The 13,874-nt window shown below is 34.6% G+C and overlaps 1 protein-coding gene across 1 annotated transcript; it reads left to right on the plus strand.

The window, feature by feature from the left end:
• Positions 1–2,591: 2,591 nt before the first annotated feature.
• LOC133881524 (sugar transporter ERD6-like 16) lies at positions 2,592–6,768 on the plus strand. The gene is made up of 18 exons (XM_062320463.1): positions 2,592–2,908; positions 3,054–3,116; positions 3,199–3,288; positions 3,702–3,761; positions 3,866–3,931; positions 4,077–4,142; positions 4,254–4,329; positions 4,472–4,536; positions 4,633–4,725; positions 4,814–4,894; positions 5,009–5,093; positions 5,186–5,232; positions 5,315–5,377; positions 5,494–5,553; positions 5,658–5,711; positions 5,837–5,896; positions 6,045–6,159; positions 6,275–6,768. The coding sequence occupies exons 1-18, from the start codon at positions 2,702–2,704 to the stop codon at positions 6,388–6,390; spliced, it is 1,467 nt and encodes a 488-aa protein (XP_062176447.1). The 5' UTR covers positions 2,592–2,701; the 3' UTR covers positions 6,391–6,768.
• Positions 6,769–13,874: the final 7,106 nt, after the last annotated feature.

Consider the following 13,874-nt stretch of genomic DNA (forward strand, 5'->3'; position numbering starts at 1 on the left):
AGGTCTAACAAACATTATAAACATAGTATAATGTGCAAAATACAAACAAGCTTAATCCTTTTCAAAAATATTCCTAACCCATGCACAATTCAACATAAATCCTAATATAGTAAATCTAGATGTTTTAAATCCACAACATGCATGCAAAATCATGAAAACAGTAGCTTAACAATAACATAGAAAGCCAGTTTTGGGAATGGTCGAAATAGCAGCATATGCAAATAGCCAAAACACAACATAACGCATATTTTTTTTTCTTTTTTTTTTGATGAATAATAACACATAAATATTATTTTATACCGCATCAATTATTTTTGTAATATTTAGAGGGTAAGATGAGAAAGAAAGAAAGAGAGAGAAATGGTAGATAAACAGTCATTGAAAACCTAAACATTTTTCATAGAATTTAAACTAACAAAGGATATTTTAATTTTTTAGTATATATATTCGGGTTGGGGTCAGATTTTCAATTTATATTTTTTTTTAGATTTTTAAATCTAACTTTTAATTCTTTAATTTTTTATTGGTTACAGAATAGACATGATAAAGGGGGGATTCATGAAAAATGATAAACAAAGGAACTTTATGATAATTTTTTCTTTTTTTTCTTAGAAAATCAAGAATAGCCATTACTGTGGTATGGATCAGCCAAATACAAAAGCAAAATTTTGTCCTTTGTTTATAAAGAGGCTTCCAAAGATAATAATATTCCTTTATCTTTAAAAAAAGAAGAAAAAAGAAAGAAAGAAAGTAGATATAAATAGCTACAAAAATAGTCAACTTGCTGAGTGACATGGGTCTTCGAGAGTAGGGGCCGGAAGATGATTACTGATTAGAGGTCTATTGCTTGCTGGGTTTCATGGGATCCCATTTCTGCCAATTGAAAGCATCCGAATCATCATTCATTAGGAATAAAGTGAATCAAAGAATTTCTATTTCTATTTTAAATATAACCAATCTTCAAACAAAATTGAAGTGGGGGGAAATGGATGTGAGAACACATAACAAAGTTTAATTTGTCTTTGGGTTATTAATCCGAAAGATTTATTACTGGCTAGCCACGACAATTGCACCTATCAAAGTAGCTAAAAGTTATCGAAATAAGTTCAAATGAAAGAAAAAACTTTGTTGATAAATGAATTCTAATTTGTTGACAGTTACTTATCAAATCTTGATCTCTCTCCGGTTGAACCATATAGCCAAAAGAAACCATGAACCAGAATAGAAGATCTTGCCCCGCTCGCGCTCATGAGTAAATATGTCATAATAGCCTCATTAGACCGTACATATTTCTTGCGTATATCCAGATAATAGGTAGGAGTATAAAATGAAACATTTTGGAGCTACAAAGATAGTTATTAAATCGTTAGCACCATACCGCATAAAGCCATTCATCCTAGAGTAGATGTTAATACGAATAACAGAAACTCTGTTATAAACATTTTTATACATTCAATATACTCTATGGATAGAAGAATACATAATGTTGAACATAGTAAAATAAGAAATTGAAAGATTTCATTGAAATTGTTCATTTGGAAATTTCCTGAAAGATTTTGTCGAAGTCTTTGTTAATGATTTTTCGGGCATCTTATGCTTCCTCAAGGATCCTTTCATTCGTCATGTTAGATACGAAGGAAAATCAATTCTAGCTCCAAAAGATACGCCTCTTCTGATGAATAAATGGGAATATATATTACCTTGTCAGTTTATGGCAATGTCATTTTTATGTATGGCTCACCCAAAAAAGATCTATATAAACCAATTATCCAAGCATTCCTTCGACTTTTGGGATTATTTTTTGAGTGTACCGCTAAATTCTTCAAATTTTCTTGGTTTATTATATTATTGACTATTTGTTTATTTATTTTTTTGACATATTCATACAAGAAGAAGAAGTGAGAATTTAAACTAGTTAATTTCGCTTGATGATGTATGATCATCAGCTGATTGAGCTATCCCTTAAAAATGACTATTTATTTATTTTGGTGTGAAGAACTTATCCTGACTCCATTGATTTCTGCCACTTTCATTATTGCTGCCCCGTTAGCCATCGGTTTTGCCTTTATTGAACTTTGGGTTGGTCAAGGTACTAATGCGTGCCAAGCTGTAGAAGGAATCGAAATATTTAACTGTAATTTACTAATTTTGTTTTAAATTCAGATTGCCGATGGTATCGAAAATTATCTGGCGTTACAATCTGCTGTCATTTTCATTAAGTGAAAAAGTCGTACACGTTTGCCGCCCTTTTTTAGTTCTTTTATTACGTACCCGACGGTCCAAGTAAGGGCCACGTATGTACAGGTTATTAAATTAATTAAAAAAGATCAATAATATATTCCATCCAGAAAATTCACATGCTCATTGATTGATACAGTTCCAACTAGATTCCTTAATTATAGTCACTTCCAAAATTCTGAATTGGCCACGTCAGAGACAGCTAGGCAAAGTGCAGTCCAATGCAACTTTCTATATATATATTTGTTTTTTAAAAAAAATATATCCTATTTCTCAATCAATGCAATCAGACAAAATCATTAATTGTCTATAAATATCTAGCTAGTTGCATGTTGCAGCACTCTTGCATGTATAAATACCTTGGCACAACCCATATCTTTTCTCACACGCATAGTACTCCTAGGTCTTCTTTCTTCCACTCCTCTAGGGCTGTTGAACTGTTGGAGATCAGAGTCAGTGAGAGATGACAATTGGGGAAGTTAAGGATGTTGAAAATGGTGAAGTTAATGGCCTTGAGGATTTGGAAGAGCCGTTCATCCGCCCAGAAAACATAGTTTCCTATGAATATGATGAATCCAAAGATCATAAGAGTGTTCCAAGCGGATCCATTGGGATCGTTTTGCTTAGCACGTTTGTTGCTGTTTGTGGCTCTTTCGAGTTTGGATCATGTGTAAGTGTATTATTTAGCTTAATTATGATCCATCTTCCTTGTCTGTAAAACGGGCAGCTTAGCAAATACATTGTTTCACAAAGGTTGATCTGCGTTTACTAAATATATTGTTTTGTTTAGCTTAATTAAGTTACTATTTTGGCAGGTGGGCTATTCAGCACCCACTCAGTCTGCTATCAGGGAAGATCTTAAACTCTCTCTAGCCGAGGTTGGACTTCCTTCTTCTTTAAGGAATTACAGTATGAATTTATATGAATTGCTACCAATTCTGTGCGGTGATCATATGACAGTACTCCATGTTTGGCTCCATATTAACGATCGGTGCAATGCTTGGTGCCATCACAAGTGGTCGAATTGCAGACTTCATTGGTCGAAAAGGGGTATGTTAGCTTTGAAACTGTGGGTCTCATGTACTGAACTTTTTGAAAATTTGATTGAAGTACGAAATTAAATCACTATTTATTTTAAAAGCTTAAATCAGTAAAAATGAATGAATTTGATTATTTAATTTATAATATAACATTCTCTTTATATATAGTCTCAAACTCCTCCTTAATAAATGAGACACAGTATATAAAATATTTAATTGAAATGGAAGGTAAATAACAGAGACAAGGCTCAACACTCTTTTTTTTATAAGTAATGCTCAATATATAAAATTCTTAATTGAAATGGGAGGTAAATGACGAAGAAAAGATTCGAAATCATGACATTTTCTCTGATGCTATATTAAATTACCACTTATCTAATATAAATGGATAAATTTAATGATTTAATTTATATTCTAACACAGGCAATGAAGATTTCAGCTGGTTTTTGCATTATTGGATGGCTTGCTATATATTTCTCCAAGGTATGTGTTATTTGCACATTTTGGCTCTTATTGTAAGAAACTAAACGTTTTCATCTTGCTGAGATTGCTTGCTCTTATGGTTTTTTGCTATGGCTTTAATATAGGGAGCTTTTCCACTTGACATGGGAAGGCTATTCACAGGATACGGAATTGGAGTTTTCTCTTATGTGGTAGTTATTTGACACCTATATGGCTATATCTTTTGTATTTTGGTACATCTGAGCAAGGCTGTTTAATCAAATGATTTTATTTTTTTTTGGCACCAAATGATCATATTTCAAAATTTAAACAATAATTAGCAAAGTGGATAAACAGGTGCCAATTTTTATTGCTGAAATATCTCCAAAGAATCTCCGTGGAGGGCTCACAACATTGAATCAGGTTGAGAATATGAAGATCATTTTCTGCATATATGAATCTTGCTCACTGGTTGAAGATTGATTGGTTAATATCTTAATTCTCTCCCCCTTCTTGTACGTGCTTGTTCTGCAGCTCATGATTGTCATTGGATCATCAGTAGCATTCTTAATAGGAACAGTCATAACATGGAGGACACTTGCTCTGACTGGTAAGTTCTAAATTTTAAGTGTTTTATTATATAGTTGAACTCGATTACAAAAGAATGAAAAAAAATTTATATAAAAAAGAAAGAAAGAAAAAGCATATATAAAACTTCACTCAAGGAGTGAGTGTTGGGTTTTGATTTGAAGGACTTGTGCCATGCATTTTCCTGCTTGTGGGTCTATGCTTTATCCCGGAGTCTCCCAGATGGCTGGTAAGCATTTAAATAAAATCTAAGCACTCACATATTTTGTTTTCAAATAAGATATGAGATTGAGGGAGAAATTTGACTTTAAGTCATACTTTGTAGGCAAAGGTTGGCCATGAGAAAGAATTTCAAGTTGCATTAAAAAGACTTCGTGGCAAATATGCTGATATTACTTGTGAAGCTGCTGAAATTCGGGTACTTCCCTTCAGCTGAACGCCCATTTGAAGCTTCCTAATATAAATTTGGAATGCCTGAGGAATTGCCCCAGTCTATTTCTTGGCAGGATTACAATAAAACTCTTCAGACTCTTCCAAAAGCTAAACTGATTGATCTGTTCCAGAGCAAACATATTCGCCCTGTGATTGTAAGCAACTTTCTCATGTTTGCAGAAATTCAGTCTCTATGTTTAGGGTGGCCATCCAAAAAGCCTTTCCTGTTGTGTAGTACTTTTACATTGCTTTTTGGTGACCATTTTTAGATTGGAATTGGATTGATGATATTTCAACAATTTGGAGGAATAAACGGAATAGGTTTCTATGCAAGTGAAACCTTTGAATCAGCTGGTAATTCAGGGTTTCTAAATACTTCATTCCTTATGTTTTTTGTCACTAGTCTTTTTCTTGAAACTTCTCTTTGATATCCTTTTATTTTTTAGGACTTTCTTCAGGAAAAATTGGAACCATAGCTTATGCTTGTGTTCAGGTATTCAATTTCTACCACAGCCCTCAAATTCATATCATCAGATTTTAAAATCAAACTCATATTATCTAAAATTGATTCACAGGTTCCAATAACTTTACTGGGAGCAATATTAATGGACAAATCTGGAAGAAGGCCACTTATAATGGTAGATAATGTTATAGCATTTATTTCTAGAACTTGTGAAAGTTATATTGGATGCAGAGTAGTATTTTCACTATTTTGATGCCTTATGAGTAATGCAAAATGGTTTTGAATATGTAGATTTCTGCAACCGGGACATTTCTAGGCTGCTTTCTAGCAGGAACTTCATTCATTCTTAAGGTAAGTCATCAAAATTATCCTTGTGTTTGGAAATACTATTTTATCTGATTGTTTCTGTCACATTATGGTCTGGAAAACCTGATTTTGTGGTCTTTATGAATCAGAGCCACAGCTTGTTGCTGGAGTGGGTACCAATATTTGCTGTTGCTGGAGTGCTGGTAAATGAACTATTATTACTGCAAAGTTTTGTAGTGAAAATAACAACCTTTCAGACTACCCCAAATTCAAAATGGATTTTTATTTTATTGATTTTTTTCTTCTTCTTTTGTTCTATTGAAATTAGATTTACATAGCATCTTTCTCTATTGGAATGGGAGCAGTCCCTTGGGTGATCATGTCTGAGGTAACTTTCAGCATTTCAAAGTGAATTTGTGCATTTGTTGGACAGCTTAGGACTCTATAGTGTCCCCATTTCTTGTACTTTATTCTCTTGGATACCAAAAAGAGAGCAGATTAATTATTGAGTTTATCTGGAACTTGTTCTCTGCCAGATTTTCCCAATAAATGTGAAGGGGGCTGCTGGGAGTTTGGTGGTGCTGGTGAATTGGTTGGGTGCTTGGGCAGTTTCCTATACCTTCAACTTTCTCATGAGCTGGAGTGCTTCAGGTAAAGAAAACTTCCCAACTGAGCACAAAGCAAGTGCATTGTTTGCATTGTTCTACAACTGACTCTATCACTTGCTCAGTTGCTTGTTTGATTTTCTTTTTCTGTTCTTTTCCAGGAACTTTTTTCATCTACTCTGCATTCTCTGTGATGACTGTTCTATTTGTGGCGAAGTTAGTCCCAGAAACCAAAGGAAAAACACTCGAAGAAATTCAGGCATGCATCAACTCATAGAGAGGGAGGAGGCTACAAAATATTTGAATGGACAATAGCTGGAGAAGATCTTAGACAGTTTAATGTGATTTTTGCTCAAGTATCATCAATGTTTGGGGCTGAAAATTTCAAGTCTGACCACGGCAAGAAGGATAATAAACTATCTATTTTATTGTGTACCAAATTCTTTTTCGTTTTTTGTGGGGCAAGTATTGTGTACCAAATTCTTTGGCCACCAAATGGATGAAATGTATGGCCAAAAGAAGGATTATTAGATGAGAGTTGACATGAGACAAATTATTTTTGGGTTGGAGAAAAGACAGCAGAGCCTGTCATTGTGAATTGTGAGAAGTACACATGTATGCTTGTCTAAAACAAAACGGGGATTACTACTTTAAACGAGTCTATGAAGAGGATTTGTTGTCATTGCTGTTCAAGTCTAATATAAAGTTGGGACTTTTTGCCCCACGTGGTTTAACGACTTTATTTTTTACCTTTTATGGTTCATTTCATAACATAGATGGTGCCTCGATTATGACTAGAAACGGAAATGATACCTCCGTATAGCTTCCGTCAAAAAATTGACAAAAGTTCACGTCACATGCCTTAAAAAACCGACACATATTTATATGCATAATTTTTTTATTTTTTTAAAAAAAACACAACTACAAAAAAAAAAAAAAAAAAAAAAAAAAAAAAAGAGAAGAAGAGGAAGAAGAAGAAAGAGGGGTGGTACCTCATGGCCTTTGGGGGTGGTTCGGCCACCCCCAAAGAGTAAAATGGGGGTGGCCGAAACCCTGTTTGGCCTGGGGTGGGTTCATCCACCTCAGACTAGTCTATTTTTTTTTTTTTTTGGGGGGGGTGGGGGGGGGGGGGGGGGGGTGGCTTATGGGGCTAGTTCAACCATCTCCAAATGCCAAATCCTAACTCAAGTTATTTTGTTTTTGTTTTTTTGTTTTTTGTTTTTTTTCTTATGGGGGTAGCCGAACCACCCCCAAAGGCCATAGAGGTGGTTCGGACACCCCCAAACCGGCATGGGGATAGCTCCAGAGACCCCTCTTTCTTTTTTATAGTTCTTTTTTTTTTGTAATTTTTAAAGTTTTTTATTTTTAAAAGTTTTTATTATTTTTAGTTTTTTAGTGTTTTAATTTTTAATTGTACATAGGGACACGTGTCGATTTTTTAAGGCATCTGACATGGACTTTCGTAAATTTTTTGACGCAAATTGGACAAATGTACCATTTACGATACACAATGAATCATAGGGGAAAAAAAATAAAGGCGCTAAACCACGAAGGGGGTTAGACTTATTTAACCCTGTAAAGTTTGTGTAAGGACTAGTAGGAGTGAAAAGTGGTAAAAAAAAAAAAGAATGAAATATTGTACCATTAGTCTCTACAGTTGACCTAAATTACAAATCGCTCCCTATGGTATCAAAATTAATTTAGAGATCCCTATAGTTGGCCTAATTTACAAATCGCTCCCTCGAGTCAAATTCTGTTAAATTTTTCGACAGATTCTGTTAAGCCATAGGTCAAAGTCAATAAGATGGCGACACGTGTTGATCTTAATAAAAAAACATTAAATATATAAAATTATGAACTTAATCTTTTAAAAATAAAAATAAAAAATAAAACGAATCGACAGCTACCCTCAAAGGAATCTAGGGGTGGCGTGTGGCCACCTCAGGGGCTGGGGGTAGCCGCGCAGCCACCTGTAATGGCCGGGGGTGGCAACGTGCAACTCGCGGCCCCTAGGGGTGGCCATGCGCCACGCCCCGGCCCCTGGGGCTGGCCCGCTGGCTCCCGGGGGTGGCCCTTTTTCTCTTTTCAATTTTTTTTTTCAAGTTTTATATATTTAATAATTTTTTATTTTTTATTAACATCAACACGTGTCGCTATCTTATAAGCACTGACGTGACACCTAATGGAATGTGTCAACATTTTTAACGGAATTTGATTCGAGAGAGCGATTTGTAAATTAGGCCAACCATATGGATCTATGAATTAATTTTGATACCACATGGAACGATTTGTAATTTATGCCAATCATAGAGACTAATGGTACAATTTTTCACAAATAAAATGTGGAGTTTGGGGCATTTTCAAAAAATAGAAGTGCAGCAAGAACCCCTTTGGTTGACCAAGTGATGTGCATGATCGACTGAGCTTGAGACAGAAAGTTCCAGAGAACCTTGGTCAAAGCTCGATCAAGTGAGATTGAGACAAAATGTTCCAGTAAGGACACGGTTGATGCTCGATCGACCGAGTCCAGTTAATATTGTGAAAATATGATTTTTACAAGGAGCTTTTTTTATTTTTTGAAGGATCATAGGATTCATTAACGGTCTTAGGGTTTAAAGAAGGGTTAGATCCTAACCGTTAGATGCGATGTGAATGCAAAGGATAAATGGTCTCGGACCAAGGAGGATATAATCTTGGAGATAAGTAAAAGTTGTAAGTACAAACTTACTGACCAAACACTTAAAATGTTTTATATATTGCATGATATTATGTATAGATATGAGCATGTTTATTTGTGATATTAAGCCCTTCAGGTTTAAATATGTTCATGAATATGAAGTTAAGTTACCATGTGATTTACATATTTTGAATGAAAAATAATTTTGAAAGAAAAGGTTTTCAAATGAAAGAGGTTTGGAAAGAAAAGTGGGATTTTACAAAATAGGTTGTGAAAATGAGAGTTAACAAATTTGGCGGTTAAGTAGGGGTGATACACTTAACACCTCGATGCTAGAAAGGAGGAAAAAAAGACTAACAACCTAGTGGTTTCTGTGGGGTTTATACACTCAACACCCCTATGTTAGGAATGGAGAGAAAAAACTAGCAACCCAACAATTAAGTGTGGTGAAACACTTAACAAGATCCAACAGTTAAGTGAGGTTGATACACTTAGCACCCTGATGCTAGAAAGATGAGAAAATGATTAAAAACCCCAATGATTAAGAGGCAGTGGTAACTTAACAAAACAAAGAAAGAGATTATTAAATGGTTATTTTCCATATGCATGCCTAGGGAGTTAATTATAATATGTAGCACGTTTTCATTGTAATTTAACTATTGTTCTACATTACTACAAGTTATCAACTGCCTTTATTCGCATTATATTATGAGTATGAGGCTATAAAACACTAAGAAAAGAAAATGCAAAGCAAAATAGAAGTTTTTGTTTTACTATAATGAAACATCTTTCTCTAAGGCGTATGATTTACAAAACAGTTCCAACACTTGATAAACAATTTTTTATGGAAAACTATGCATCTTCTTTTAGAAACATTGTGATCTTGATAGCCACTTTACAAAAGAAATAGATTTGTTTTTTAAAAATGAGGCTCACATCAAACACAAAATTGTCAATCTGTTTATGCTTGTTGAGTTGTAGATTGGACTATTACTCATGAGGTTAGCAGGTGGCCTTATTTTTTGTTGGGCTGGTTGTTGTCCATGCAGCCTTAGTATAAATGCCTTATGTGGCACTTTTTATATTTTACAAAGACAATTGTAGCATAAGGTTATGTAATGACATTAAGTTTCATATATATATATATATATATATATATATATATATATATATATATATAATGTTATTTTCAGTTAGAAGCTTTGATATATTATGTCATTGGTGGAAAGAAAAAAAGAAAAGAAAAGAGAAGAATGCATGAAATCTTTTGCTGCAAGTATAAAAGAAAGTAGTAGTGCCACATGAATTATTGGAATATTCCATTTATTGACTTATATAAAGTCGATGTGTTACAACAACTCAAGCCTTGATACCATATGTAAAACAAATTTACATAATATTCACTAAAATTCAATATATTAACTATCAAAATTTTCACAATAATACCAAATAAAAGTAATAATATATACTACACCCCCATCCCACCTTTATTTCACTGGGCTGATGTGTCAGTGCCCATCAGCTATTGAATTCTCTATTTTATTTTTTTAATTATTTTAAGAAGGGTTGATGAGAACTGTCATACAGTTCAATGAGATGCGGGTATAGTATATAGTATTACTTTACAACTAAAGGAACATATATACTAGAATCTATAGCAACAAAATCTCCTTTAAATCTCTATCTGAAAGTGTAACCTTTTACATTACACCAAACTGAAGGATAGTGTAAATTTCCAAAGGGAGAGGACTGGTTTCCTTATTCAATTATAACTCCATTTTCCATCGAAGTAGGAGTACAATAAGAAACTAGTTCTTTTATTTGAGCAATAATTTAATAGGATTACGATTAGATAACTTTATAATATTAGGAGTCTAAGAGTTTTCATATGTGCCATGTAATTTGGCTTTAATCTTTAATGCAATTTTAATCTCTGATTGCTAAGTGAGTGGTCAACAAATCCTTCTTTATTTCATATTGTAATTCTTATTAGTAACGGGCAATGAATTGCCTTTCTATTTCAGTGACTTGAGTTTGGATTCTCAATTCATGAAACTTGTTAGTGTAGTCATCCACAAAGGAGTTTCTTTGTTATGTGTGTGCCAACAATTCTTCAAAACAATTTATTCATAATCTACTGGTAGATATAGTGTCCTTTGAGTTTAGGCTTCATTTCCTCCCAAAAAATTACATGAGGTAATCGAAGCCGATGTAGTTGTTCTTCCACGCTATGACACCAAACTCGGGCTTATCCATTTAAATTTGTTCATTCTTACAAAACCACACTTTTCGACCGTTTGTCATACCAAACCAATCAAAATAATCTTTAAGAGACATAATCCAATCTTAAAATGCATGGGGATCTAATTTCCTAAATAAATCAGGAGCATCAACACGTACCCACTTTAATTTGTTGATTCATCCATATAATTCAATAAATTTATAATGAAATGAAAATTAGATAGAAGAGAGAGAGAGAGTAGGCAACGATTTATAGGTGGTTCGATATTAGACACTTACGTCCACTACTAGGAAAGAGCCCAAAATGGATACATCTTGCTCTGACTTTACTTAATATGATTTTGTATAAGGCTCTATTTATGGAGCTTACAAATAATTTGAATTTACTCAAATATAATCTAATCCTAATCTAAGGATTTTTACTTAGGGTAATCTAATCTTCATTTATGATGAAATCCTTATCATACACTAACATCCCCCCTTAAACTCAAGGTGATAGTTTGTGGAACTTGAGGTTAAAAAGAGAAGTGATTTATTTATTTATTTGTTTTTGACGGTGGTGGCTAGAAAAATGGTTGGAGGTTGTTACGACGACTAGAGATGGTTGCGGAAAAATGCTTGGAGATTGTGGCTGGAAATCGCAGGAGTTGGTGGCGGCCGACAACGATGACTAGAGATAGTGGTTGTAGGCAACAGTGGCCGGAGATGGATCTTTAGCAATAATAGGCCGAACGACTTGGGCCAAATAATGAGCTTAAACAAGGCTAACTACGGGTCAAATATTAGGACCAACTTCGGCGGATAAATGAGCATTAAATGAGTTTAGGTCATTAAACTAGACTAACAAAGGTCAAATGATTGGGCCAACAAAGGGCCAAAAGATGGACCGCATGGGCCAAATATAGACCAATTGGCTTCTTCTTTTTTTTTTTCTCGATTTATTGTTTTAAACAACCTATCTTTTAGGGTCATATTAGTTGAACCAGCTAAATGACATGTCGTTTAGAACAGAGAACGTTTTATTTTATTTTATGTGTGTGTTAAACAACATGTTGTTTAGGGGTCATATATTTTGACCCACCTAAATGACATGTTGTTTAGAACTATGAAAAATGAAAGTACCAGTGCGTGGAGGCATATGGCATGACTAACAGAAGCTTCTAATGGCGTGTGTGAGCGCGTTCAACGTCGAAATTGGTTGATTTTTGTGGCGTTGTATAAATCGGCCGACGAGCTTTTGACTGATGTGGTCAAAATCTTGATAGGATTCTAGGGAGACAAGAATCTGAGGCAAAAGGATTATTGAACAGCGGTGAGGAATCTTGAGAAGGAGGCACCATCGGGAAAATATAGAAAACAAGAATCCATAGGGATATCAGGGATCGAATACTGGCATTAGTCAAAGGCTCTTATTCCATGAAGAAATTTATAATGAAATGGAAATTAAATAGAAAAGCGAAAGAAAGAGAGAAAACATATGCAAAGATTTACAAGTGGTTCGGTGTTAGATGCCTACGTCCACTACTAAGAAAGACAAAAAATGGCTATATCTTACTCTTATTTTACTTAATATTGTTGGGATACAATGTCACTTCCTGTGACCGCTCTAACAACAGGCCCATTGGATGCGATGTCGAGGTCCATAAGAGACTTGAGAATTTGCCTCAACACCAATTGGTTTTAGGTGGAATGACAATTCACGGTCCGACAAATATAATTTCTACAAGGCTCTATTCATAGAGCTTAGAAATCATTTGAATTTATACAAATGTGTTAGGGAGATTGATACCTTGAGTAGAGTCTTTTAGTGATCCCATAATATAACATATTGAGACACTACTCAATCCAAAAGTTTAAGCCTATGGGTTTTGGCCCAACTATGTCATATTAATCACTTAAACTTGTTTTACTTTTCCATTGTAGGAGTCAATCCTTTTACACTCATACATGTAAACTCAACGATCTCCCCCTTACGTGTGATTCCAACACTAAATTGCTACACTTCCCCTCAAACAAAAGCTTTTTATGAATCTTATGAGCACTATCCAAGATCACTTGTGGGCTATGTGGGTTTACCTACGCAACCCAAATTTGTTCCTACTCCAGAGACTCTCGTTTGTGCATGTGCCATGAACCTTTTTTCCCTTACTCAAAGGGTTCTCGTCGTCCATGTTCACATCTTCCACCTTTGTCTCTATTACTGGAACCTTTATACAAGCCCATGCCATGAATCTTTACCTCTTAGTCAAAGGGCTCTCGTCCATGCTTGCTCCTTTGTCCCTACTCCAAGAGTTCTTGTTTGTGCTTGTGCTACTCTACCACGCCGCACACTACCATCGGTTCTGATACTACTTGTTGGGAGATTGATACGTTGGAGACTATTTTAGTGAGCCCATAATATAACACGTTGAGACACCACTCAACCTAAAAGTTTAAGTAAATGAGTTTGAGTCTAACTATGTCATATTAACCACTCAAACTTATAACACTTTTCCAATGTGAGACTCAATCTTTTTACACTCACACATGTAAACTTAACAAAATGTAACTTAATCCTATTCCAATCCCTTCACTTAGGGTAATCTAATCCTCATTTATGTTAATTCTTATCATATACTTTAACAATGATCATCGTGTCCTCCCACTCATTCTAATAAAGGTGCTTCCTCGCGGTTGATAGGATGAATGTAATGTGTGAGAGTGTTGTGCCTCGGCCTCGTGGCTGGTCTTTGTTTAATTAGGTTAAATACGGTTGTTGTTACGAGTCTACAGTCATATGGAAAGATATGTTATTTATCTATTGAGAGTATTATTTCTAATAAGATTCTAGTAGTAGATAATAG

Source organism: Alnus glutinosa, chromosome 1, assembly GCF_958979055.1.
Source record: "Alnus glutinosa chromosome 1, dhAlnGlut1.1, whole genome shotgun sequence".
NCBI lineage: Eukaryota > Viridiplantae > Streptophyta > Magnoliopsida > Fagales > Betulaceae > Alnus > Alnus glutinosa.

Bases quoted from the DNA above. Each gene is read 5' to 3' on its own strand.
- LOC133881524 (XM_062320463.1), top strand. From the start codon at position 2,702: ATGACAATTGGGGAAGTTAAGGATGTTGAAAATGGTGAAGTTAATGGC. The intron at 4,895-5,008 runs GTAAGCAACTTT...GACCATTTTTAG, and splicing joins AACATATTCGCCCTGTGATT to ATTGGAATTGGATTGATGAT. The intron at 5,554-5,657 runs GTAAGTCATCAA...TTTATGAATCAG, and splicing joins GAACTTCATTCATTCTTAAG to AGCCACAGCTTGTTGCTGGA.